The sequence below is a fragment of the Hylobates moloch genome, unplaced genomic scaffold, assembly GCF_009828535.3.
Source record: "Hylobates moloch isolate HMO894 unplaced genomic scaffold, HMol_V3 SCAFFOLD_8, whole genome shotgun sequence".
In the NCBI taxonomy this organism is placed as follows: Eukaryota; Metazoa; Chordata; class Mammalia; order Primates; family Hylobatidae; genus Hylobates; species Hylobates moloch.
Window position 1 is genome coordinate 47,582,040 of NW_026652283.1, and position 25,422 is coordinate 47,607,461.

General features: G+C 43.1%; 2 protein-coding genes across 3 annotated transcripts in view; both read right to left on the minus strand.

Annotated features, from left to right (window-relative positions):
- EFCAB14 (EF-hand calcium binding domain 14) overlaps positions 1–13,964 on the minus strand; it is a 44,536-nt gene extending 30,572 nt beyond the window's left edge. For both annotated transcript variants that reach the window (XM_032160751.2, XM_032160750.2), the window contains exons 1-3: positions 12,743–13,964; positions 11,130–11,278; positions 2,977–3,122 (exon numbers count right to left, since the gene is read on the minus strand). In XM_032160751.2, the coding sequence (XP_032016642.1) occupies positions 2,977–3,122; positions 11,130–11,278; positions 12,743–12,927 (480 nt within the window). In that variant the 5' untranslated portion in view covers positions 12,928–13,964. The remainder of the gene's footprint in view (positions 1–2,976; positions 3,123–11,129; positions 11,279–12,742) is intronic.
- An 8,819-nt stretch (positions 13,965–22,783) lies between these two features.
- Positions 22,784–25,422, minus strand: part of LOC116473119 (cytochrome P450 4Z1) — a 56,938-nt gene continuing 54,299 nt past the window's right edge. Inside the window, exons 12-13 of the mRNA XM_032160760.2 lie at positions 23,944–25,075; positions 22,784–23,682 (exon numbers count right to left, since the gene is read on the minus strand). Coding sequence (XP_032016651.1) covers positions 24,907–25,075 — 169 coding nt within the window. The 3' untranslated portion in view covers positions 22,784–23,682; positions 23,944–24,906. The remainder of the gene's footprint in view (positions 23,683–23,943; positions 25,076–25,422) is intronic.

The window sequence follows — 25,422 nt, forward strand, 5'->3', positions numbered from 1 at the left end:
AACAGTTCTCATTAAGTGATATAATAACACTTCTTGTCTGAGCCAGTTTGAATTGCTTCTAAAACAACTGCCACTAAAAGCATCTTAAGTGACAGTTGCTTAGCTATGGAAACATAGTTAAATATTACTTTTATTTTTCTACCTACTTTGGTTTAGGACAGATGCCTCTGACTTCAACAGACCATCAGAGATGTGTAACATTAATTTTAGAAAACCACTCAGACAGAGAGTGCTGAGCTCCCTTAGGAAACAACACAAGTCTCTGCTTTCCCATCACCAACGCTCTGGGCCTGTGCTCATGGAGAAGTCCTCTATTATCAGCCTGGCTTCATAAGTCAGTCCCAGCATCTTTGAAGGCATATTGATGCTGAAATGGAAAGGGTTTCAGTGCAATCTCTTCCAGTTTCATACATGAAGCCCTAGGACTGAAGCAAACTTTCCTATTTATAGCAGGTCCTTGAATAATATTTTGTTCAACGTCATTTGGTTATAACGTTGATGAGAAAAAAATCTGACTCCTGGCTGGGGCCGCTGTCTGTTTGCATGTTCTCTTCATATTGGCATGGGTTTTCTCCAGGTACTCCCACATCACAAAGCTGTGCATGTTAGGTTAGTTGGCATGTATAAACAGTCCCAGTCTGAGGGTAAGCGTGTGTGAGTAAGCCCTGCGATGGGGATGGCGTCCTGTCCAGGGCTGGTTCCTGCTTTGTACCCTAAGCCGCCAGGATAGGCTCTGGCCACTCATGACCCAACCCTGCACTGAAATAAATGGGTAAGTAATTATTTTACTTGCTTTTATTGCTCTTTTGTAAATGTATGTATCGCTCACATTTATTTCAATGTTGAATATTAGACGTGTTTCAGTCTTTATCTAGAAGTGCAGTGATTTTTTTTTTTTTTTTTGTGGCCAGAAATGTGCCCTAGGAATTTAACTTTTTTTTTTTTTTTTTTTTTGAGACAGGGTCTTGCTCTGGTGCCCAGGCTAGAGTGCAGTGACACGATCATAGCTCACTGCAGCTTCAAACTCCAAGGCTCAAGCAATCCTCCCGCTGCAGACTCCTCAGTTGCTGGGACTAAAGGTGTACGCCACCATGCCCGGCTAATTATTTTATTTTTTTCTAGAGACAGGGTCTTGCTTTGTTGCCCAGGCTGATCTGGAACTCCTGGGATCAAGTGATTCTCCAACCTTGGCCTCCCCAAGTGTTGGGATTACAGGTGTGAGCCACCACACCTGGCCTTAAGTCTTATTTATATTAATTAGCCTATGATAAAACTGGTTTCATTATATGCCATTTACTTAAGTTCACAGTTTCCAAAAACCTATCAATGACATTGAGATTTACTGTATCTGCCTCTCAGGTGCTTCTTGCATTAAAAATAATGGCAGGCTAAGAATAAAATGATTATTTTGTGTCTAGCTTCCTGGTTAAAGAGAACTCAGAAACCAACATATGTACCAAAGATTTGAAAATCTATGTGTTTTCTCCCACCATGTACCAATATCCCCTTTTGACTCTTCCTATAACATCAGTTTACAAGAACAAGATGAAAAACAGACAGCTGACTTTGCCTTTTCATGCTGAACAGTATCATCCTCCTCTCAGAATGGTAAACTGCATGACTGGTTACCTATATGGAAGCCCCAGTTTGCCCCGGGAGAGATGCTGATTATCTTTCAGTGCTTCAATGTGGTCTACTTTCACCTGATGTAATTTGCTGTGTGAATGTAGGCAAGGCCAATTTCTCCTATCCTTTTTGCAAAAAAGGGGTGAATATCTGCTTTTCTCTAATTACTTAGAGTCCAAAGGTAAAGGACAGAGTAAATACTAGAGGGCTGTAACTCATGAATTATTTCATGAATAATTTTGAAAGATTAAATAGAACTGAATGGAAAGTGTCATAAGGCACCATACATATTAAGGGTGAGCTACTGTTTCAGAAACGTTTATGTCAGTTACAAATAGGTATGTATGCGTTTACTGGGTAATGATGTAAAACATTTTTTACTGCAGGTTCCAGGCAAAAGTTTGGAAGCCACTGCCCCACACTACTTATCACTGGTCTTAAGTGCTGAACTGCCCCACTCCTGGACCATTGCTGAAAGGTGTGGCTTCAGATACATTTGCAAGCACTTTCTTCTAGCACAGCACTCCTCGTCACTACTGGCTCATTCTGAACTGTGTGATTCTACTCTGAAGAAGACAATACCTTCTTAGCCCCAAGAAAAATAACATCTATTTTTAAGCACTTTGCATGTGTGTCATTCATCTGGTACTTGACTTTTCTTTTCTACACATACACATTTCCTAACTAAACTGGAAAAAGCAGGGATGGGGCTATAGTTACCCTGTGACAAATATGGTATCCTTATACATACAAGATGCTTGATCAACATCCTTAGAATAAGCCTTTATTCTCTGGCAGAGTCCCACTTCTGGAATCAATGTCTACTCAACTCTGGTCAATTTAGGGACTGGAAAAGTTTATGCTCTATCTAGGCTTATTTGACTGGCCAAGGTATTTAACCAACTGCATCACCCACTCCTAAGCTATTCTTAGAAGGACTACTATTCATGATTTCCAGATTTTGTAAACTCAAATGAAATAAGCTCTCATTAGCTAATAAAAATGGGTTATCCACTTTTCTTGGGGGTTAGATGACACTCCTTTTTTATTTGACACCTAGTCTACTATGTAGGAAAGGGTGACTCAAGAAACTTCCAACTTTCTCTCAACTGCTATATTTAGTAGAATTATTTTCTTTTGCAGAAAGGATTAACATTTTAAATATTTGGTAAATGCATAACTATTTTACCTGACTTTAACATGCTAGGATTACAGTATGCAAAACCCCATTTCAAAAAGTAAAACAATCTGAAATGAATTCCCTATACCTACAATTCTCTATACCCTATTCATACTAAACAACCAAACAAATATTCATAGCTTACACAGCAAAAATCAAACTTTTACTACCTGCTTATTCATTTCTGTGATGTTTATCCAGACTTTGCTCAAACCCATCTCTCCAGATTCGATCTTCTCAAGTTGTTTTTGCTTGCTGAGTAGTTCTTCATTAAGTTTAGGGATTTCTTGGAATGAGCTTTTCTGATTAGATTCCACTAAAAAGACAAAATAAGAACAATCATAACTAGCATAAAGTGCCCTCATGGTCCTAAGATGAAAAAATCATCAAAGAGTAGGAAAGAAGATGGATTAATAAAAGTTAATTCTGACATTGTTCTTTTATTTATGTAAATATATATCTTTCACAATAAAGCTCCCATTTTAACTGGGGCTATTTCACTACTGGCAATGCAACTTTTAAGTTTGCCAACTAAAAATCATAACAGAATGTGAGCAGAAGGAGTTGGCTTTGAATCTCAACTCTGTGACTTACTATGATCTTGAGCAAATTACTCAAATTCTTAGAGCTCAGTTTCCTCATCTGTAATACAGCGATAAAATATACTTCACAGGATTGTTAATATTAAGTGAGAGAATGGCTGTAAAGCACTTAACACAGCTGGTCATAGATGATAAATGCTAAGTACTGACCAGCTCAATTAAGGAGCTTTTAGATTAGTCAATTAAGATTTATAAATCTACTCCATTAACGCCCAAGGTGAGAGTGTAAGTTATACTTCTAAATGCTTAAATCTATTTTTTCTACCTTAGTCAACTGCAAGGGGGAGGTTTTACCACCTTTTGAACGCTGTTATGAGGACTAAGATTTTTAATCTTTTTCGTAAGTAGTAAACAGTATTTTCTTGTCTTAAATCACCCCAAAACTCAAAATGAAATAGAAGATAAAAGAACATGCTAGGTGAAGTATAGTGTGATATTTGGCCTTTCTTTTGGGAAACAATAGCTCCTGAATGGTTTAGGGATTTGCCAGCCTGAAGGTAGAGGCCTGAAACAATGCTTTCTCTTCTTTCTTTAAAGAGCATTTTCCCTTTTCATAGAAAATAAAATATTAAAAATGGCTGGTCCTCCAAAATAAAACCTACATCCTTTTTTTTTTTTTTAAAGCCACAGACTGCCTTAGTTATTATATGCTTCCTTAAAACTAAAAACTGGCATAAAAGACCCATATAAAATACCTTCCTAAAATGTAAGCTCCAAGACTATTTTGTTCATTTCTACATGGTCAGCTACATTTTGTTCATTTGTTCATGTACTATTTTGTTCATTTATACACTTAGAACACTCCTGACACATTTTAAGCACTCAATCAATATTTATCACCTGAATAAATATTTCGCCTTTGCTTAACTTCCAATTACATTTCTCATCACTTTACCTACCTCTTCAACCTACTTGTGGCCAAGGTGATCTTCCTGACACACTAACCTTTGAAGCCTCATGACCCTTGCACATGCTATGGTTTTTGCCTAGATGCCCTTGGCTTGTCTCTTCTTTATTTCTACCACTTCGGCCTAGTTCATTCCTTTTAAGATTCAGCACCAACAGCCAGGACCCTCGGACCACGGCACCTCTTTCCACTCCAAATTCTACCACGCACTTAACACGTGGTGCCGTAACTTTACTCATCTGTCTCCTCTACCAAATGGTGAGATGCTTGAGGACAAAGACTAGATCTAACTTGGGTATGCATTTCCAGCAGCCAGCACAGAGCCAGGGACTCAGAAGGGTTCAAATGCTTGTTCTGTGAAATAATTGTAGGGTATGAAATGGAGTTAATGTTATACTATTAAGTTAAACAAAAAAACCCTCAACAAATAACCCAGGCTGGGTGCGGTGGCTCACGCCTGTAATCCTAGCACTTTGGGAGGCCGAGGTGGGTGGATCACTTGAGGTGAGGAGTTTGAGACCAGCCTGGTCAACATGGCAAAACCCCGTCTCTACTAAAAATACAAAAATCAGCCAGGCATGGTGGGGCATGCCTGTAATCTCAGCTACTCGGGAGGCTGAGGAAGGAGAATCACTTGAACCCGGGAGGTGGAGGTTGTGCTGAGCCAAGATCTCGCCACCGCACTCCAGCCTGTTCGGCCGGAGCGAGACTCCATCTCAAAAACAAACAAACGAACAAAACCAAACAAAAAATCCAAACACATTTAACAACAAGATCCCCCACAAAATGAGGAGTGATAGTGGTATCCTTATTTTAAGCAAGCTCACTACTGAAAATTCAGAATAATTAAAAGAAATGACATATTTATTCATTTTCCAAAAATGTTTGCCAAAGGGTTTCATTATGACAGACTTCCTACATGCTTTAACATTTAAAAAAAATTGATATATGGTAATTGTACATATTTATAGGGTACATAGCAATGTTTCCATACATATAATGTATAGTGATCAGAGTAATTAGCATATCCATCATCTCAAACATTTATCATTTCTTTGTGTCGGGAATATTTGGTATCCTCCTTATAGCTATTTGGAACTATCTAGTGTTAACTCTAGTCATGCTACAGTGGTACATAACACTAGAATTTTCTCCTCCTATCTAGCTGTAATTTTTCATCCTTTAACCAATCTCTCCCTATCCCTTCTTCCCCCACTCTTCTCAGCCTCTAGTATCCTCTGTTGCATTTTTTACTTCCATAGAATCAAATTTTTTTGAAATATATTTTTATTTTGTTTAGACATGAGATCTCTCTCTGTTACCTAGGCTGGAGGGCAGTGGCATGATCATAGCTCACTGCAGCCTCAAACTCCTGGGCTCAGGCGATCCTTCTGCCTCAGCCTCCTGAGTAGCTTGTGCCACCACATCCAGCTATTTGTAATTTTTTTAGAGATGGTGTCTTGCTATGCTTCCCTGGGCTGGTCTCAAACCCCTGGGCTCAAGTGATCCTTCTGCCTCCGCCTCCTTAGTTGTTGGGATTACAGGCGTGAGTTACCACACCCAGTGAGATAAACTTTTCTTATCTTCCACATATGAGTGAGAACATGCAGTGTTTAACTTTCCGTTCCCAGCTCATTTCACTTAACAGTGTCCTTCAGTTCCATCCATATTGGCAAGAATGACAGGATTTCATTCTTGTTTATGGCTGAATAGTATTCTACTGTGTATATATACTACATTTTCTTCATCCATCTGCTGTTGGACACCTAGGTTGATTCCATATATTGGCTATTGTGAATAATGCTATAATAAACATGGAGGTGTGGATGTTTCTTCCACATACTGATTTCCTTTTGCCCAGTAGTTCCCAGCAGGTGCTTTTAATGTAACACTTGATTTTCACATGGTTTACAGGTATATATCTATCTCATATAGTAAAAACATTTTACCAGCCAGTCTAAATTCATTTCACTGAATTTCCTATACATTTTCAGTTAGGTTATAAAGAAAAACTCATCCAACAAACATCTGCCATACTCAGGTACCCCGAAGGGGCAAGGGGCGAAGTCTCTTTTTCCTGTAGTCTATACGCATGAACTAGCAGGTAGGAGTGGAAGAGGAAATAGACAAATACATAAATAACCTGGGTTACAATTATTAACTAATAAACATATAAAGCTGACCAGCCCTGAAAATATTCTGGATCCTGAGGATTGTATGAGCCAAGAGGGGATCATAATGATTACCTGGTTTGGAGCTTTTTAGGAGAGACAAGTCAAGTAGAGGTACTTTTATTACATAAATGGGAGGAAGTGTAGCAAACAAACAAACAACTTATGATTACTAATTCATGTTTTTCCAACATAGGAAGCAAACAACTTAAAATTTTGTATGTTAATGCTCAAAAGAATTTACCTAGTTCTTTTGATTTCCTAATCTTTAAGATGAGGAAATGGAAAAATGTCAACATATACCAGTCAAACAGTAAACATATTGCTGAAAGCAATATTTTACATTTATACAATGTCTTTCCAGTTTGCAATAAACTTTTATGTATTAATTATTCAACAACTTGTTATTAAGCCCCCACCATGTGCCCAGCCCTGCACGGGCACTAGTATATACAAAAGACCCTGAAGCTCTCAATCTAGTGGGGAGCCAGGCATGGTCACAGAATTACCATACAGTGTGACCGAAGTTATGACAGAGGAATGCCCAAAGTGCTTTGGTAGCACAAATACATCTTTATATTTTATAGATGAGAAAGTGAAAGCCCAGAAAGAATAAGTGACTTGTCTAAGTTTTACAGCTAGTTTTGCAAAGCCAGAATTCAAAAAGTCAAACCTTCTGCTCCTAGGACCAGTACTTTTTCTAGTATACTTTAGAGGTCACAGATACCTATATCCCCTAATGCCCTCGTTAGCACAAGACCATTTTTAAGTTCTGTGCTAAATGACCAAGTCACTACTTTGTATGGCCAGAAAAGGAGGTGCCTGATTTATTTATACTTTCCACATTTATTTATACTTTTCCAAATTTCTTTTCATTTACTCAAGTGTTTCATAGTTGAGTGACAGAAAAGGATGGTTGAGAATACAATCTTCCTTAGAATAACTGTGGAGGTCTTTCGAAGTATCTGGTTTTGGAAAAAAGAATACTGAGCTAAGAGTTTCAGGGCCAGTCAGTGCTTTTAGCTTAAGGATCAAGTTTCTCTTTGACGAGAAAAAAAAAAAAAAAAGCCAAGCCTATCTGCTTTGCTTTCTATTTCAGGTATTTTAGCAATCCTTCCTTTCCTTGCAAGTGTCTTGGAAAATTTATAGAAATAAAATCAAGAAGTTCTGGATTTCTCAAAAAGGTATTAAAGCCAGATAAGCAGGTGGTCTTATTCAAGTTCGTGAATCCAACTGTCTTCTTGAAAAACAAGAAAAAAAAATTAACCTTAAAAAATATATTTAGGCAGGGCGTGGTGGCTCAGGCCTGTAATCTCAGCACTTTGGGAGGCCAAGACGAGTGAATTACCTGAGGTCAGGAGTTCGAGACCACCCTGGCCAACAAGGTGAAACCCTGTCTCTACTTAAAAAAAATACAAAAAATTAGCTGCGTGTGGTGGCATGTGCCTGTAATTCCCAGCTACTCAGGAGGCTGTGGTAGGAGAATCACTTGAACCTGGGAGGCAGAGGTTGCAGTGAGCTGAGATCGTGCCATTGCACTCCAGCTTTGGTAACAAGAGCAAAACTCCATCTCAAAAACAACCAACCAACCAACCAAAAAAAAAAATTTTTTTTTAAAATAGAAGCATAATTCAAAGAAAGATTATTTAAACCTAACAAGATTGGTTCCATTTAGTCAAGATACTGGCTCTCACAAAAAAACTCCTAAGTAGTCTACAATGGTTTAGCCTATGGACTGACTACACCCCATTCCCTACCCTCCCTCAGGAAGTCCTGCTTTGCAATGTCAGGAAGACATTGCAGGTGCTGGCATTTCTATTGTAGCCAATCAAAGCCAACAAAACAGCTGGACTGACAATTCCAAATCTGCTTCATTCAGCTGGCTGACAAATGTAGTCAGGGTCCCAGGGGAATGTGGCTCAACGGTAGAAAGCAGGGTCCGCAGTCCAGGGTATAATTCTTGACATCTCCTGAAGACAGTATAGTATTTCCAGGGATTGGTATTAACAAGTGTTCAATAAATATTTGTTGACTGATTGCCAGGTCTATTATATGTACAAGTACTACATTTTAAAAATGTAGTACTTTATTTGCATTCCCAAAGAAATTATCTGAAAAGCTCAGCTAAGCTATAAATTACATCAGTATCCTGTAAACACAGGTACAGAGCAGTCAGAAAAAGGAATCCCTGGATGGGTGAATTGAGCAATGTTTTGAAATATATAAATAAATAATTGCTATATGTGATCAAAACAAGCTACAGCACAAGCCTATAGCTGAACTACAAGCCTAACTAACTACAGGGCTGTAGTTAGGAGACCCAATTAATTACACAGAGATGACGGCACAGACAGGTGTCTTCAGTGGTTACTTATGGTTGAACACTGTTTCTGAGAACCTAATTTCCAAATTATGCTTACTACTTACAAAGAAAAAATTGGCCTCAGAGACACTGTACAATACTGCAAGGACAACTATAAAGGAGGAAAAATAAATATGAGGTACATATCTCATTGTTTCTTATACCATACTCTAAAAATTGGTAATCCAGATTAGGATTCTGGCAGAGAATCGTGGCATACCGAATCCCCAGCCCCAGAATCAGAAACTCAGAAGGAAACCAAAGTTAGTATTTTAACTTTTTTTTTTTTTTTAAGCAAACATCACTAGAAACATCATTAACACACTAAAAATTAGCTGTTCTTAGGCTGGGTTCAAAACTTGAGTAACTGTAGGCAGCCAAGAGAAGTTGGGATATTGTAATCTTCTAGGCTTCAGATGGGAAAGTGAGGATATTGTAATCTAGGCTTAAGATGGAAAGTAAGAACTTTAATTCCAGTTCTGCAGCCAGATTTCTTTATGACCTTGAGAAAGCCTTGTGGTCAGTTTCCTGGTGTGTTCATGCAATTAAGGTTAGGGTATTTGTGATTAAGTTGAAATGGGTTCCTTTGCTTAGAAGATTAACCCTTGAAACCTAGAGCCAAAAATTTCAGTGTTGCTAAAAAAAAAAAAAAAAAATCTATGTTAAATTCGGTCAAAGCTACTATGCAAACATACCTTTTGGAAAAAGTAATTTGGGCCGAGCGCAATGGCTCAAAGTTGTAATTCCAGCATTTTGGGAGGCTGAGGCAGGCAGATCACTTGAGCCCAGGAGTTCGAGACCAGTCTGGGCAACATAGCAAAACCCTGTCTTTTACAAACATACAAAAATTAGCAGAGGGTGGCGCGTGCCTGTAGTTTCAGCTATTGGGATTGGGGGTGTGGGGTGCTGACATGGGAGGACTGCTTGAGCCCATGAAGTCAAGGCTGCAACGAGCCAGATGCCACTGCACTCCAGCTTGGGTGACAGAGCAAGACTTTATCTCAAAAAAAAAAAAAAAAAGAAAAAGAAAAAGAAATGAAAAAGTAATTTGGATGTGTAAAATATAACTTTACAATTTAGAATATACAAAACTCTGTGACTTGAAAACCTCCTTGGGCCGGGCGCGGTGGCTCACGCTTGTAATCCCAGCACTTTGGGAGGCCGAGGCGGGCGGATCACGAGGTCAGGAGATCGAGACCACGGTGAAACCCCGTCTCTACCAAAAATACAAAAAATTAGCCGGGCGGGGTGGCGGGCGCCTGTAGTCCCAGCTACTCGGAGAGGCTGAGGCAGGAGAATGGCGTGAACCCGGGAGGCGGAGGTTGCAGTGAGCCGAGATCGCGCCACTGCACTCCAGCCTGGGCGACAGAGCAAGACTCCGTCTCAAAAAAAAAAAAAAAAAAAAAAAAAAAAAGAAAACCTCCTTAAACTTTAAAACTCACTCATGAGATAAACATTTCTGACAGTTGCATAGTGTTCAAAGTAGGTATGGTTGCTGTAAGCCCTTCATGAGTATGTAACTTAGTTCAAGTTTCCTAAAACTTTAAAATGATAACACTCATTAATGGTATTTAAATGTTTTTTTCTTGAAACAGATCATGCTACTAGTATAACCACAGCTAAGGAGAGAAATCTATCAGTCCTTGCTCTAAGCTTGAAAACTGGTAAGTATGCAGAAAACCAGTCCTTCCTGTTTCTTCTACTAAACTTCTTTTAGATTACTGACCAAGTTGATATCAAAGAGATCTGTAGGAACTTGAAGAAATGTGCATAGGCTTACAAGGCCACCAGGAACAGTGGTGCAGATAGTAGTGTTATAAATGTGAATTTGGGCAGCAAGGGGCAAGAGGATGCTCAGCTCTGTCATACTTAATCACTGAACAAATTACTTAATCCTTCTAAGAGCACAAAATAATAAAAATAATACCCATCTCACGGGATTATTTTGTAAAGAAAATGATTTGAGACTTGGCACAGAGTAGGCCTTCCACAAATGTTAGCTTCTCTTATTATTGCCCATTCCTATGCTCCTATTCGGTGACCAGCCTGGCCAACATGGTGAAACCCCGTCTCTACTAAAAATACAAAACAATTAGCTGGGCGTGGTGGCACACACCTGTAATCCCAGTTACTCGGAAGGCTGACCACGAGAATCACTTGAACCTGGGTGGCGGATGTTGCAGTGAGCCGAGATTGCGCCACTGTACTACAGCCTAGGCGACAGAGCAAGACCCTGTCTCAAAAAAAAAAAAAAAAAAAAAAAAGGGTAACCACCACTTACTTGTTCGAAATTTTTCCTTGAGGGCATCCAGATCCTCCTTGAGAGCAACCTGCATCCACACCAAGCCAACACAGGCCACAACACAGGCAGCGAGGATGACAAAACCACAGAGCGGATAACAGATCTTGCAGCATCGTAAATAGTCTCCCCTGCTCAAGAGGACAAATTCAACCATGAGTACAAAAGTGATTATGGGTATAGCTTTATTAGAAATAGTACACGTTTTGCCATGCAATTATCTCCTTTAAATGAATAACCAGTGAATTAACCAGGGGAGGTAGGGTAAAGCACTTAAATGAATAAATAATATGACTTATTAAGGGTTCATCTACTGGATACAAAGGTTTCAAAAGTCACATAAAACAGAAGGAGTTCCTGCAGGTAAAAGGAAGAACCTAAAGGCACTGCAGCTGTCACCATCAGGAGGGAGGTCTTTGAATACAAGCTCAGGTCACAAAAGTGTAAAGACCAATGTTTCTCTGCAATTCCATCTCTGCACTGTAATCTGCCTATTGATTTCTCTCTCAAATACATACTCACTCCGGGGAACCTTGTTTCAGTTTACTGAAACTTTATAAACTTTTGAGCAAGTTTTACTGCAAAAGAAATGAAAGAAACAGGATCTGTAGTTTTAAGTGGACACCTGGTGTATTCTAGCTTATTGGCTCAGAAGTAAGGAAACATAGAAGGGGCTGGATTTCACACAAAACATCAACCAACCTTCAAGGTCTAAACTAACTTAGTAGGGTTACTACTCCAGGTACCTTCTGATGAAGGTAACACTTCATCTGACCTTCATAACCCAAACCCAGGATTGCCCTTAATAGCCTAAGCTGACAAAGCTCATTAGAAATCAAACTCTTCCTTTAACAAAACAAGACATTTTAAACCAACCAACCACTCAATGTCAGCAACCCGACCTTCTGCCTAGCCACTGTTTCTACATCCTCAGCAGAATCCTCTTTTCTTTTAGTGTGCTCTGAGAGAGTCCAAGGGCGTCTTTAAAGTTCCCTTTAGTCCCTTCCCACCCTGAGCCCCAATCCCAATGTCCTCAAATCTTACTACTTGATTTGCTAGTGGTCTCTCCACCTATGAACGGCTAGGGAAAATGATGCCTCTTCTTTTGCCACCCCCCCACCCCACCTACTCTCAAGGGTCATACTTCCTACAGTATATCTCTCACCATATTTCCCCATCACCAATATTCAGACTCATCAAGAGTGCAAAAACGAAATAATTTGCAGTCTTAAAGTCTCTGCTTCTCCTTTGTTCTACACTGTTTTAAAAAGTCTAGTCCCCAAAGCTTCTCTGCTCCTCTGTCTCCATTCTTTGCTTCTTTAGGACGACTCCCTGGGCTCTTGGCACATTCTCCAAGTCCACATTTCCACCTCAGATTTGGAGCTTTTCTTTCTACACCTAAAGACAAATCTCTAACTTATTCTTCATTCAGGATCTGAACTTACCTTCTCCCTAAAACCGTTTTTCCCTCTTTGACTTCCAAGGCCTACACCCTTTTTTCTTCCTAAGGACTTCTTTTCTCCTTCCTGTCAATGTGGCCCCTTGGTAGTGCAAGGAGATGCCTTCTTCCCATTCCACCTTTCACCACTACTCACTTGGCAAAGCGAGAGCGATTTCCAACCACACCGAATTCCTCTTCCTCTTCGGAGCTGGACTCAGAGTCTGAGTCGGGAGGCTCAGTGCGAAGCAGGCGGTGACTGCTTGGGCCCTTCTTGGGCTTCTTTCTCCGGCTATCCCCAGCCAAACCAATCAATGCATTGAGCTCTTTGCGCTTTTTCATCTTTTTGTGTGGGGTGAGCGGAGCCCCCACTCCTGAGCTGCCAGGTTCGTACCCGACGCCCAATTCTCTTCCTGCCTTGGAGCTGCCTTCCAGGGTTGGGAATCCTGGGCCAGAGCCCCCTGGTCACTCCCACCTAGGGGTGGGACTGACCAGATCCACCAGGGACTGGAGATTGGAGCCCAGAGGAAACTGGAACTCAGATGGGTGGGGGAAATCACATAGAAACAGCCAAGGAGCTGGTGACCCCAAAGGATAAGGCCTTGGGTGCAGAGTGTTAGTAGAGGGTGGAGAGGGACCTTTATCTCCCAAAGGGCGAAAAAAAAGCCAAGTCAAAAATGAAGGATTCTCAGCCTGGATAAGTAGGCAATACTTCTAAGCGTGCTCCAGGAGGTGAGGAAGGGCACGCTTAAAATAGGTGTTTTGGACCTCCGGAGCAGGATTTCCAATGGAGAGGGAAGAGAAACTCGTTCTTGAATGGGAAGAGAGTGGGGAGGTGCAGAGTAAGAACGTGGGAACGCGTCAGTCCCTTCCTTGCAAGAGGGGTGGCGGCAGGAGGGGGCTCCCAGCAGCTACAATCCCAACACTGCTTGGCCGCAGAGAAAATGCCCGGGCCAGGAAGTCGGCTGGGGTGTGTGATGATCACCGTTCTCCGGCCTCCGTCCTGAACGTGAAGGGGGCCCGAGGCCGAGGAAGATCCGGAGCCCGGCTCGAAGGATCGGCCTGAGAGAAGCCAGTCCCGCGCCTGCTAGACCCCTGCCCCGCTGTCTGGGCCTTGGGGACACGGTACTGCGGGCGACGGCGGCTCGGCCAACCGAAAGCGCTCCCGGCCGGAGTTTGAGGTCTCCGGCACGGGCAACTCTCGGCCACTCACACGCGCAGGCCCCACTCCAGCCGCGACTCCGGCCCCTGCTCCGGCTTCGGCCGCGGCTGCTCCCGACACGTAGTTGTTGGTGTTGGTGGCGGCGGCGGCGGCGGCGGCGGCCGCGGGCTCCAGACCCGGGCCATTGCACCAGCCGCAGATCACTTCCCCTTTGGCAGCGGCCGCCTACGCCGCCTGCCAGTAAGCCGCGCTCCCATTGGTCGCCCGCCGGGGTGACGTCACGCCGGGGCGAAAGTCGTGGCGGAGAGGTGGGGCGTTAAAGGGGCCCTGCCCTGGCTGGGGCTGGGTCCCACCTGCCGATTAGGGTGGCCCCGCCTCCAGGAGGGCTTCCGGGACCTGCTGCTCACCTGAGCCGGGTGGAGTCCTGCATCCTGCGGAGCGCGGGCGGGGCAGGCAAAGCGCCCAGCTTCTCGACCTACTTCGAAAGTTCATCAGCCGCCCGGGTCCCCTGGACTAACCATCTGAAGGCTCCGCCTCTCTGACTCTCACACAGACTGTTAAAAGTTTAGGCGCTTTTCAGATTAATGAACACATTCATTCAATCAATAAATATTTATTGAGAGCTTACTTACGACGTGTCAGGAGCTGTTCTAGCGCTGGGGATACAGCCATGAACAAAATAACCAGGGTCCTTGTCTTCCTGTATAGGGTTGCCAGATTTAGCAAATAAAAATGTAGGACACCCAGTAAAGTTTGAATTTCAGAGAAACAGCAAACAACTTTTTAGCATTAAGACATCCCATGCAACATATGGGACATCCTCACACTAAAAAATTTTTCACTGTATATGTGAAATGCAAGTTTAACTGAGCATCCTGTATCTTATCTGCCAATCTATTCCTGCAGTTTATTTATACTCTAGAGGGAGGAGAGCAACAATAGGCAAACATATTAAATGTCAGGAGGTGATAAGTGTTATGATGAAAATTGAAACATGGTCAGGTGATGGGGAGTGGCTCTGTGAAAAGGGAACATTTAGTCAGCTTATCGGAGGAGGTGAGGGAATGAGCTGTGCAGTGGCTGCAGGAAGGAGTGACCAGGAAGACCTGTTGTGGCTGGACCAGAAGAGCAAGGAGCAGAGTGATAGGAAATGAGGTCAGAGAAGCATCACAGGCCAGAGCTTTAGGGCCTTATGGATCACTGAAAGGACTTTGGGAAAGCACTGGGGGCTTTACGCTGAGAGGTAGCATACTCTGGCTTTTCCGTAAAAAAAAAAAAAAAAAAATCACTCTGGGCCAGCGCGGTGGCTCACGCCTGTAATCCCAGCATTTTGGGAGGCTGAGGTGGGCGGATCACGAGGTCAGGAGACGGAGACCATCCTGGCCAATATAGTGAAACCCTGTCTCTATTAAAAATACAAAAATTAGCTGGGCGTGGTGGTGCGCGCTTGTAATCCCATCTGCTTGGGAGGCTGAGGCAGGAGAATGGCTTGAACCCGGGAGGCGGAGGTTGCAATGAGCCGAGATTACGCCACTGCACTTCAGTTCACCAACAACCGCCACCAACACCGACAACTGAGCAATACTCCGTCTCAAAAATAAATAAATAAATAAATAAATAAATAAAATAAAATAAAATAAAGGAAAAAATTACTCTGGCTACTTTGTAGAAAAAAGTGGAGGGAGAGTGAGGAACACAGGAGAGCAGTTTGTTACAGTCCAGCTAGAGATGATGCTGATCGATTAGAGAGGCAGTAGCAGAGATGGAGAGCATTCTGGATGCTTCTCGAAGACAGAGCTGACAATTTTTGCTGATAGATTAGATGAAAGGTGTGAAGAGAAGAGAGGGTTTGCAGGTGGAAACACTGGAAGCAAGGAATTGTTATTTATTGAGATGGGGAAGAGCAAGTTTGGGACAAGTTTGAGAAGCCAATTCAATATTCGAATGGAGGCTGTTTGATATACCCATTGAGAGTTCTCTGGGGCACAGGCTGGGGCCTGAAATATCAATTGGGAAGTCATCAGATATAAATGGAATTTAAAGCAAAGTGCTTTGAGCTACTTGGAAGAAAGTCACTTAAAGTAATTTTTATGCCCATATTCTTACTGTGGCAATTACACTGCTTTTGTCTAAGGATTCTCGCAAAGCCTGGGCCTGTATCTGATTTGTTTTTAAGTGTCTAGCCCAGAAGTGTACTCCTAAATAACAATGACCCAATAAATATGTGATGACTACATAAGTGGGCAGTGTTGCAAAGAGGTGTGAGTGGAATTTTGGAATCAAAATCAAGAAACCTGGGACTCAATCATGTCTCTGCTTCTTCCTGGCTCCATCAGCATGGAAGCCATTTAGTTTCTCTGAGCTTCAGTTTTCTCCTCTGTAAAGTGGGGATAAACACCTATTTCACAGGACAATGAGACGATTGTGAAAGTGTTTTTGAAGCCGCAAGTCATGGTGTATTGTCTCCTTTTGTTTCTAGAGCTGCATTGCCCAATACAGTAGCCAAACTGGCCACATATTACAATTTAAATCTACATTTAACATAATTAAAACAAAATATAAATTTTAAATTGGTTCTTCAGTATCATTGGCCACTGTGTCCAGTAGCCATATGTGGCAAGGGGCTACCAGGCAGCAAGGAATGGTACAATTCCACCACCACAGAAAGTTTTACTGGAGAGTTCTTCACTAATGCTTCCCTGAAGGACTAGGGATAGACAGGTGAGGCTTCTGACTTCAAGAACAATTTCTAAAACACAGCCTGTGGTCACCAGAAGCCCCAGGCAGGAGAGGTGGCTGTCCCGAGGGTGGGGTGGCCCTCCTTTGTTGTAGATGATACAGGTTCCCAGGGAACCAGGGACTGAGGAACCCAGCAGAGTGGGGCAGGGCTGAGGACATCCCACCCCAGCTGCAGGGACTTCTGGTCAGCCAGAGCCTGTGCTCTCTGCGGGTGGAGATCTCTCCCATCACTGGCCAGTGGGCTGGTCATGGGTGGGGAGGCTGCAGGAGTAGAATTGACAAACAGGGGAATGCGTCTACTGGATCTGCCTCTCGGTCCTTCTGTCTGCCTGTTTGCTTATGATCTGTAGATAACACCCCTCCTGTGTTGGGTCGACATCATACAGGATGCTGTCACCCTTTGAAAGTTACTGGCCAGCTGTTTCTTTTCCTTCAGGAGCTCTTGGATACCTCTCTGGCCTCCTTCCTCAGACCCGGGACCCTCAAGGCCAGGGATTAAGCCACCCCACTCAGAGTGGGGGCTCCTGCTGCCCTCCCACACCAGGACTCCCAAGGTTGTGATCCATCTTCTCCCTTGGGGATGTTCATATTATGATCCTGGGGAGTCTGTTAACCTATTCAAAACTTGCCTGAAATGCAGTGAGTTTGGGGAAGTCACTTTAGAGTTCTGGTGCTTCAAAGTTTCTGTCTGTGATATGAGGATGATAATATTCCTAGCCTAGCCTTCTGCTTCATGTTGTTTGGGCCAGGGAGTAGCATGGGCATGCTTTATATGCTGTGAAGTGTCATGCAGAGTGGGTACATGTCTGCTGAATGCTCCTGGCAACTCTATGGGGAAGGTAGGCAAAGATGATTTCCCTGTGCTCAAAATCACAGCCCATGTAACTGGCAAAGCCAAATCTTGAGACCCTGTGCTACTTTGGAAGACTCCATAGAGTGCTTTCACTTGGGTAAGCTGGGGCACAGAGTAGGGGCAAACTTGCTAAGGTCATGGTCAAAAATTGGATCCAGCTCTCCTAATTCCTGGGCTGAAAGCTCTTTAAGATCTTGGAGTCCTCTCTTACCTGGGATCTAAGTCTGTGTCTGAACATTGCCACTTGGCAGCTGTGTGATCCTGGACAAACTACTGGGCCTCTCTGAGCCTCAGTGTCCACTATGATTGCCACCTCAGTGAAATGGCGGCAATCATAGTACCCAGGACTGGCTACATAATTTATGAGGACCAGTGCAAATGCAAATGCAGGGTTCCTTTTCTCTCTCTGCTGTCTCTCTCAACCTGTCATGCTGTTTATTATTCACCATTTAATGTTGTATTCCCTTAGGCCTGGTGGTACAAGGTGAGTGTAGACCCTCACATGAGACAGGCAAGAGGCCTGTTTCGTGACTTGGCATGCAAACTCTCTCTTCCTCTCCCTGTGCCGACACCCAGGCCCCTGCCTGGGATGGAGTTGTGGTGGCGATAGGGGTGTGGGGTGTTTAGGGGAACAGACAGCTGATAACCCATCTCAGGGAGGGGGAGGTGTGGAGGTGACAAGAGGCAGGACCATGTATGAACCAAGGCTCCAAATAACCAGTGTGTGCTCTGCTGCTCCACCCAACTTTACTTATAAGACACAAATTAAAAGATAGAATTATTAAGACTTTCAAGGTGGTGACCACAGAAAATTAAACCCCAAGTGCACGGCACCCTTCTGAGTGGGGGGCCCTGTGCAGCTGCTGTGGTCATACACCCATGAAATTAACCCTGGAGTACTTAACTCACAGAGTATCTGTGCAGAAGCAATGTGTCTGACATATAGTAAGTACTCAATAAATGTTAGCTGCTCTGTTAATGTGATTATAAATTACTAAATGGGGTTTATTATAGATTTGCTCAATGTGATTTTTCAGATAACCCAGTTGTGGGAAAACATCTTCATTTACTTAAGAGGAAGCACTGCTTCCGCTTGTCACAAGAGCCCTCTTTCACATAATCTTTTTTGATACTTTGCTATGGCTGAGGTGGGGGGAAGGAACAGAAATGGATATTTAAAAATATTTAGGTATCATGTATTTTTGTGTTACTCCTCAATGCAATAAGTCATTCTTCACTAAGCAAGCATCTTATTCTTCCTCTAACCAAGAAGGGAACTGTTGCTCAGAGATCGAAAGAGGCTTGCCCAGGGACACACACTATGTCAGTAGCAGATACTGGGGCTTGAATCTGCATCTCTCTGCCTCTGAAACCTGAGTTCTGCACCCAGTGCCCAGTGCCATGCTGGCAGAGCCCGCTGCCTGGGGCCTTTGTCAGCAGCTCTTCTGAAAGGGACCACCAGCTGAAGCCTCTCAACTTTCCTGGGATGGCCTCATCTACTTCTCCCAGCCCCTTCCCATTCTTTTTGCTGCTGTGCCGGCAGCTGCATCCTGTAGCCTGATGAGGGGCCTGAGGACAATGGGAAGGGGAAGGATTGGGTGGTAGGAAAGGCGCCAAGCACCAAGCTAAACAATGGCTTCTCTGCCGGTGGGGCCCAAACAGCCGGAAGCAGCAATAGGTTCACAGCATTATTGTGGGCACGGGTGAGGACTGCCCCTGCTGAGATTCTCCTTCTATTCCAGGCATATCCTCCTCTGAATTGCTGCAAACTTTTGTGTCTCTGCCAAGTAGTGGCCTCAGTTTCCCCATCTATGTGTCTTTAGCATCCAAAACAGGGCCTAGTGCTGGGGGAGGGATGGGAATCTTCTGGGGCTGTTTGCTGAATTAAAAGATGAGACTCTAAAGACTCCAAAGAGTTCCCAGGCATTGCCCTTCATCTTGATGATCCTATTTATCCATCCATCCATCAAACCCACCCTGGGTGAGCCCCTACCGTGTGTGAGGTCCTGGAGAACGCCAGTAATACTCAGGTTCTGCCCTGCAAGAGTTCCCAGGAAGCAGGCGATGCTGTCTCCCACTACGGCCCATGCTCCCCACCCTGTAAATGTCATAGAAAGGTTTATAGTGGGGGTGGGGTGGGCGGAGGAGAAGCAAGCCTGGAGTAACTAGCTTTATTTTAGGGTGATAATAAAAATCCTGGGAGTAAAGAATCTGCACTGTGACCTCCCACCCTCCTGTCCATGCCTCCACTCCTGTCCCTTCCCCTGGGGCTTGAGGTGGAGTGGAGGCTGCAGCTGGCCATGGAGGGAGCCCGAGGCCAGCACCCCTGGGTTTGAATCTGAGCCTCTCCACTCACTAGCTGTGTGACCTTAGGCCAGTTCCTTTTCTTCTCTGAGTCTGTTCCTCATCTGTAAATTGGACCTAACAGTGCTGACCTCCTGGCAGTTCCTGTGGTAAGAATTAAATTTAAATGGTGAACACTAAAAGGCTTCAGGGGAATTGCTAAGTGCACTGAGCGGACAGGGAGGCTGGGAATGGAACCTCTGAGGAATCCATTTGAACTAGAACCTAAACAGCACAGGCTGGGAGAGAAGGTGATTGCATTGTGAAGGCAGGGCTCTTCTGACTGAGGAGGGGTCTGTGTGCATGTGTGTGTGTGTGCACGTGGGCCTGTGCTCCTACTATCAAGGCTGGGTGTTTGTGGATGGAATACACAGTAGTACATGCTGAGTCAGCAAGGCCGTGTGAGAGACCCCCTAGAGAAGGCTGCCTGGGCCCTCCTGAGTTCCCTTCTGAGGGAATAACACTGGCTTTGTGTTTCTAAGTCTAGCTTCAGCTCCAGTTCCATCTGCTACCAGCCCCTCTCTACTTAAGACTGGCACTAGGGAGGCGAAAAGAGAGGCACAGCTTTGTGCTGCCCTCTGCTGGTTTCTTGGACACTGTGCTTCTTAGATGGGGACAATTTCCATGCACACAACTCACCTACGTTAATCCCTGTGTTGGATGGTGGGGACATACAGATGAGGTCCATTTCTGCTGTGTGTGTGTGTGTGTGTGTGTGTGTGTGTGTGAGAGAGACAGACAGAGGAACAAAATGCGATCAACAATATGATACAAGATGCAGAAAAGATAGGCATAGCCTGAAGAAAAGTTTTCAAAAGGTAATGATCCTTTATTCATTCATTCATTCATCTGTCAAATATTTATTGTATTCCAAGACCTAACCTTTGTGCTGGAGCTATAATATGGAACAAAATACACAAAATTCCTGCCTGCATGGACCTTACCTTCTAATGAAGAGAAACAGTTCATAAGTAAGACAGACAGGTAAATTGATAGTGTTGGATGATGAGTACCATGGAGAAAAATGAAGCAGGAATGGAGGACAGGGAGAATTGTTGGAATGATTGCAACTCTTGTGTAACATTTGAGTAAAGACCCAAAGGAGAGGAACTTTATCTTCTGAACATGACTGAGTAACTGGCACTGGACTTTCTGGCCTGCATAAATAACTAGACAACTGGATAAGTGTATGAAACAACTATTTAGACAACGGACAATAGTTAGCACGGAACTATGATCCCTGAGAGAAGGAAAACAAGCAAAGTGAGCCTGAAGATCACCCTAGCTTTCTGTTTGAAGGCACTTTTGGGCAGGGCAGGGAGGGGAAATCCAAGTAGATCATATGGGTCTTTTTGTGTTGAAGATAGAGATCTTGACATAAGAAGAGTCTGTGACACTATAATTTCCAGGGAAGAGTACCAGAGAGGAAGAAGCTACTCAGAAAAAGAGCTTCAGAAATCTGTATAGAGGTCTTCCTTGAGTCCTTGTCTAAATACTCATGAGTATTTATATGCATGAGTTGTGCATGCATATAATAAAACTCCATGAGTGTGGGCAAATGAAAACTACTGGGGAGCTATAAGCTGAACAATTTTCAGAGTTCAGACAGGGCTGAGAGACATTCATGTTACAGTTGGAGAGTGAAGAGAACTTATTGGACACCCACAACATTCAGTAGAGGCCTCAAAAGGGTCTTGGTAGTAGGGCTAAACTAGCCCTAGAGTAAAGTCTACTCTAGCACCATCCTAATAAATCTTAAACACAAGCCTTACAAAGAACAAGCTGATGAGCAAGTAAGTTAACTCCTACCAAAACAAAACAAAATTCAACACTATTGAAAGGAAGGAAACAAAAATTCAGACCCTCAACAATAGAATATTCACAATGTCCAACATCCAATAAAATTAGATATGTAAAAAAGCAGGAAAATATGACCTATAACCAGGAGAAAAATCACTCTATAGAAATAGACTCAGAAATGACAGGAATGGTGGAATTAGCAGACACAGATTTTGAAGCAACTGTTCTAAATGTACATTAAAAGATTTAAATGAAAACATGAACTTAATGAGGAAAGAAGTGGAAGTTATCAAATGGAACTTCAAGATTTAAAAGTATAATATCTGAACTAAAAATGCACCATATAGTTAAACAGCAGATTATATAGTATATATAGCATATGGAGTATATATAGCAGTTATATACTGAAGAAGATAAGATCAATGAACTCAAAGACATAGCAATAGAAAACTCAGAAAGGTTAAGGGCAGAAAAATATTAAAAAAAAAAAAAAAAAAAAAGAAATAATAGTCCAAAGTTTCCAAACTTGAAGATCAAAAACAGTTGTCTCAAGAAGCTCAACAAATCCTAAACAGGATACACACACAGAAAACCATACCAAGGTACATTGTAATCAATTTACCAAAAGACAAATGATAAAGATAAGACATTACAAGGAGACAGAAAAGAAGACATATATACAAGGGAATAAAGATAAGAATGATCATTGATTTATCATTGACCAAAAGACAATGGGATAATAACTTTAAAGAGCTGAAAGAAAAAAAAGAAGTCAAACTAGAATCCTACATCCAGTGACAATACTCTTCAAAATGAAGGTAAAATAAAGACATTTTCAGAGTATATACCCAAAGGAATAGAAATTGTTCTATCATAAAGACACATGCATGCATATGTTCATTGCAGTACTATTCATAATAGCAAGGAGATGGAATCAACTTAAATGCCCATCAGTGGTAGACTGGATAAAGAAAATGTGGTACATATACATCATGGGATACTATGCAGCTATAAAAAATGAGATCACGTCTTTTGCAGAAACGTGATGGAGCTGGAGGCCATTATCCTTAGCAAATGAATGCAGGAACAGAAAACCAAATACTGCATGCTGTTCACTTATAAGTGGGAACTTAAAGTTGAGAACACATGGACACATAGAGGGGAACAACAGACACTGGGGACTACTGGAGAGTGGAGAGCGGGAGGAGGGAGAGGATCAGGAAAAATAACTAATGGGTACTAGACTAGATTTAATATTATACTTTATTAATAATCTATACAACAACCCCCCATGACATGGGTTTACCTATATAACAAACCTGCACATATACCCCTGAACTTAAAAGTTAAAAAAGAAAAAAAAAAATTGACCCCATTTACAATAGCCACACATAAAATTAAATACCTGGTGGCTGGCAAGATGGCTGAATAGAAATAGCTCCAGTCTGCATCTCCCAGTGAGATCAACGCAAAAGGTGGGTGATTTCTGCATTTCCAACTGAGGTACCCAGCTCATCTCATTGGGACTGGTTAGAAAGTGGGTGCAGCCCACAAAGGGCCAGCTGAAGCAGGGTGGGATGTCGCCTCACCTGGGAAGTGCAAGGGGTCAAGGAACTCCCTCCCTTAGCCAAGGGAAGCCATGAGGGACTGTGCCATAAGGGGCTGTGCCATGAGAAAGGGTGCATTCCGACCCACGGCTTTCTCCATGGTCTTCACAACCTGCAGACCAGGAGATTCCCTAGGGTGCTTATGCCACCAGGGCCCTGGGTTTCAAGCACAAAACTGGGTGGCCATTTGGGCAGATACCAAGTTAGCTGCAAGAGTTTTTTTTTTTTTTTTTTCATACCCCAGTGGTGCCTGGAATGCCAGTGAGACTGAACCATTTACTCCCCTGGAAAGGAGACTGAAGCCAGGGAGCCAAGTGGTCTAGCTTAGCAGATCCCCCACGGAGCCCAGTGAGCTAAGATCCACTGGCTTGAAATTCTCACTGCCAGCACAGCAGTCTGAAGTCCACCTGGGACACTCGAGCTTGGTGGGGCAGGGGCGTCCGCCATTATTGAGGCCCGAGTAGGCGGGTTTTCCCCTCACAGTGTAAACAAAGCCTCCGGGAAGTTCCAACTGCATGGAGCCTACCGCAGCTTGGCAAAGCCACTGTAGCCAGACTGCCTCTCTAGATTCTTCCTCTCCAGGCAAGGCATCTCTGAAAAAAAGGCAGCAGCCCCAGTTAGGGGCTTATAGATCAAACTCCCATCTCCCTGGGACAGACCACCTGGGGGAAGGAGCGGCTGTGGGCGCAGCTTCAGCAGACTTAAACGTTCCTGCCTGCCAGCTCTGCAGAGAGCAGTGGATCTCCCAGCACAGCGCTTGAGCTCTCCTAATGGACAGACTGCCTCTTCAAGTGGGTCCCCGACCCCCGTGCCACCTGACTGGGAGACACCTTCCAGCAGGGGTCGACAGATACCTCATAAAGGAGAGCTCCAGCTGGCATCTGGTGGGTGCCCCTCTGGGATGAAGCTTCCAGAGGAAGGAACAGGCAGCAATCTTTGCTGTTATGCAGCCTCCACCGGTGATACCCAGGCAAACAGGGTCTGGAGTGGACCTTCAGCAAACTCCAGCAGATGTGCAGCAGAGGGGCCTGACTGTTAGAAGGAAAACTAATAAACAGAAAGGAATAGCATCAACATCAACAAAAATGATTCCTTTTGGCTCTCTTGTGATGCTTCTTGGCTCTCTTAATGATTCTGTGTTTTCCACTGCAGATATATGGGAATTTCTGTATCTATTATAGCACACACCAGCATGGGGGATTAGGTTGTTCTATCTGGACCCCCTCCCTGCTGAAACATTCAGTAGCTAAGTTACTCCATGTTGAGCAAGAGTTCCGTACAGCGTGGTATCCTCTAAATATTCCAAATGGGAATTCATGTATCAGGCTTTTCTGTATTCAGAATTCCTCTTAAGTGTCTAGGCTTTCTGATACATTGTCATCAATTTATCCATTCTCTACAGGGTATAATGAAAGACTATGGGACCCAGAAGATGGCAGATATTTTTTATTATGGGGAAAGATAACTGAGAATAAAGCTATCATGCAGATATTTGCAAAAATAAAAGTAATGCAGATATTGAGTGGAGCCTTGATCAAACTATGCTTGAAAGCCACTCTACCACTAGTTACACGAGCCAATAATTTCCCTTTGCAGTGGAAGTCAGCTTGAGTTTTTTCAGGTGTTTTTGTGGGTTTCACCAGATACAGCAAAGAAATTAAAATTACTGTTAATAGATGTCAAAACCAGTCAAAAATATCCAAAGTTATATAATTTGTCAAACAACCATACAGATATATTTTGTATTATATTTATCCTTTTATTCTTCCTTTGGTAGGAAAATTGTCTCATTAATTCTTATATGAAAGGACTTAAAATTAGCAAACTTTTTTTGCAAACACATGTATTCCATTCTTGGACTTGAGGACAACTTGACGAACAGGCTGGGGAGGCCTTGAGTAGTCTGGAGCCAGCTCGAAGCGGAGCAGAGTTAATGCCACTGCCACTTTACACTCAATTATGGCAAAATGCTGCCCAATGCAGTTCCTGGGGACACCAAGAAAGAAAAAAATGGCATCTAATGAATTTATATATTATTAGGAACATACGCTAATCTTTTTATATGTGACAAGTTCTGTAGGGAAACAAGATCCATTTTTTTTTCTGTCATCCATGCTGGATTACAGGTGCTCACCACGATGCCCAGCTAATATTTTTGTATTTTTGGTAGAGACAGGGTTTTACTATGTTGGCCAGGCTGGTCTCAAACTCCTGATCTCAAGTAATCCACCTGCCTTGGGCTCCCAAAGTGCTAGGATTACAGGTAAGAGCCACTGCACCCAGCCAAGATCCATGTTTTAAACCAAATCCAATGTGGCAGAATCCAGCAAATG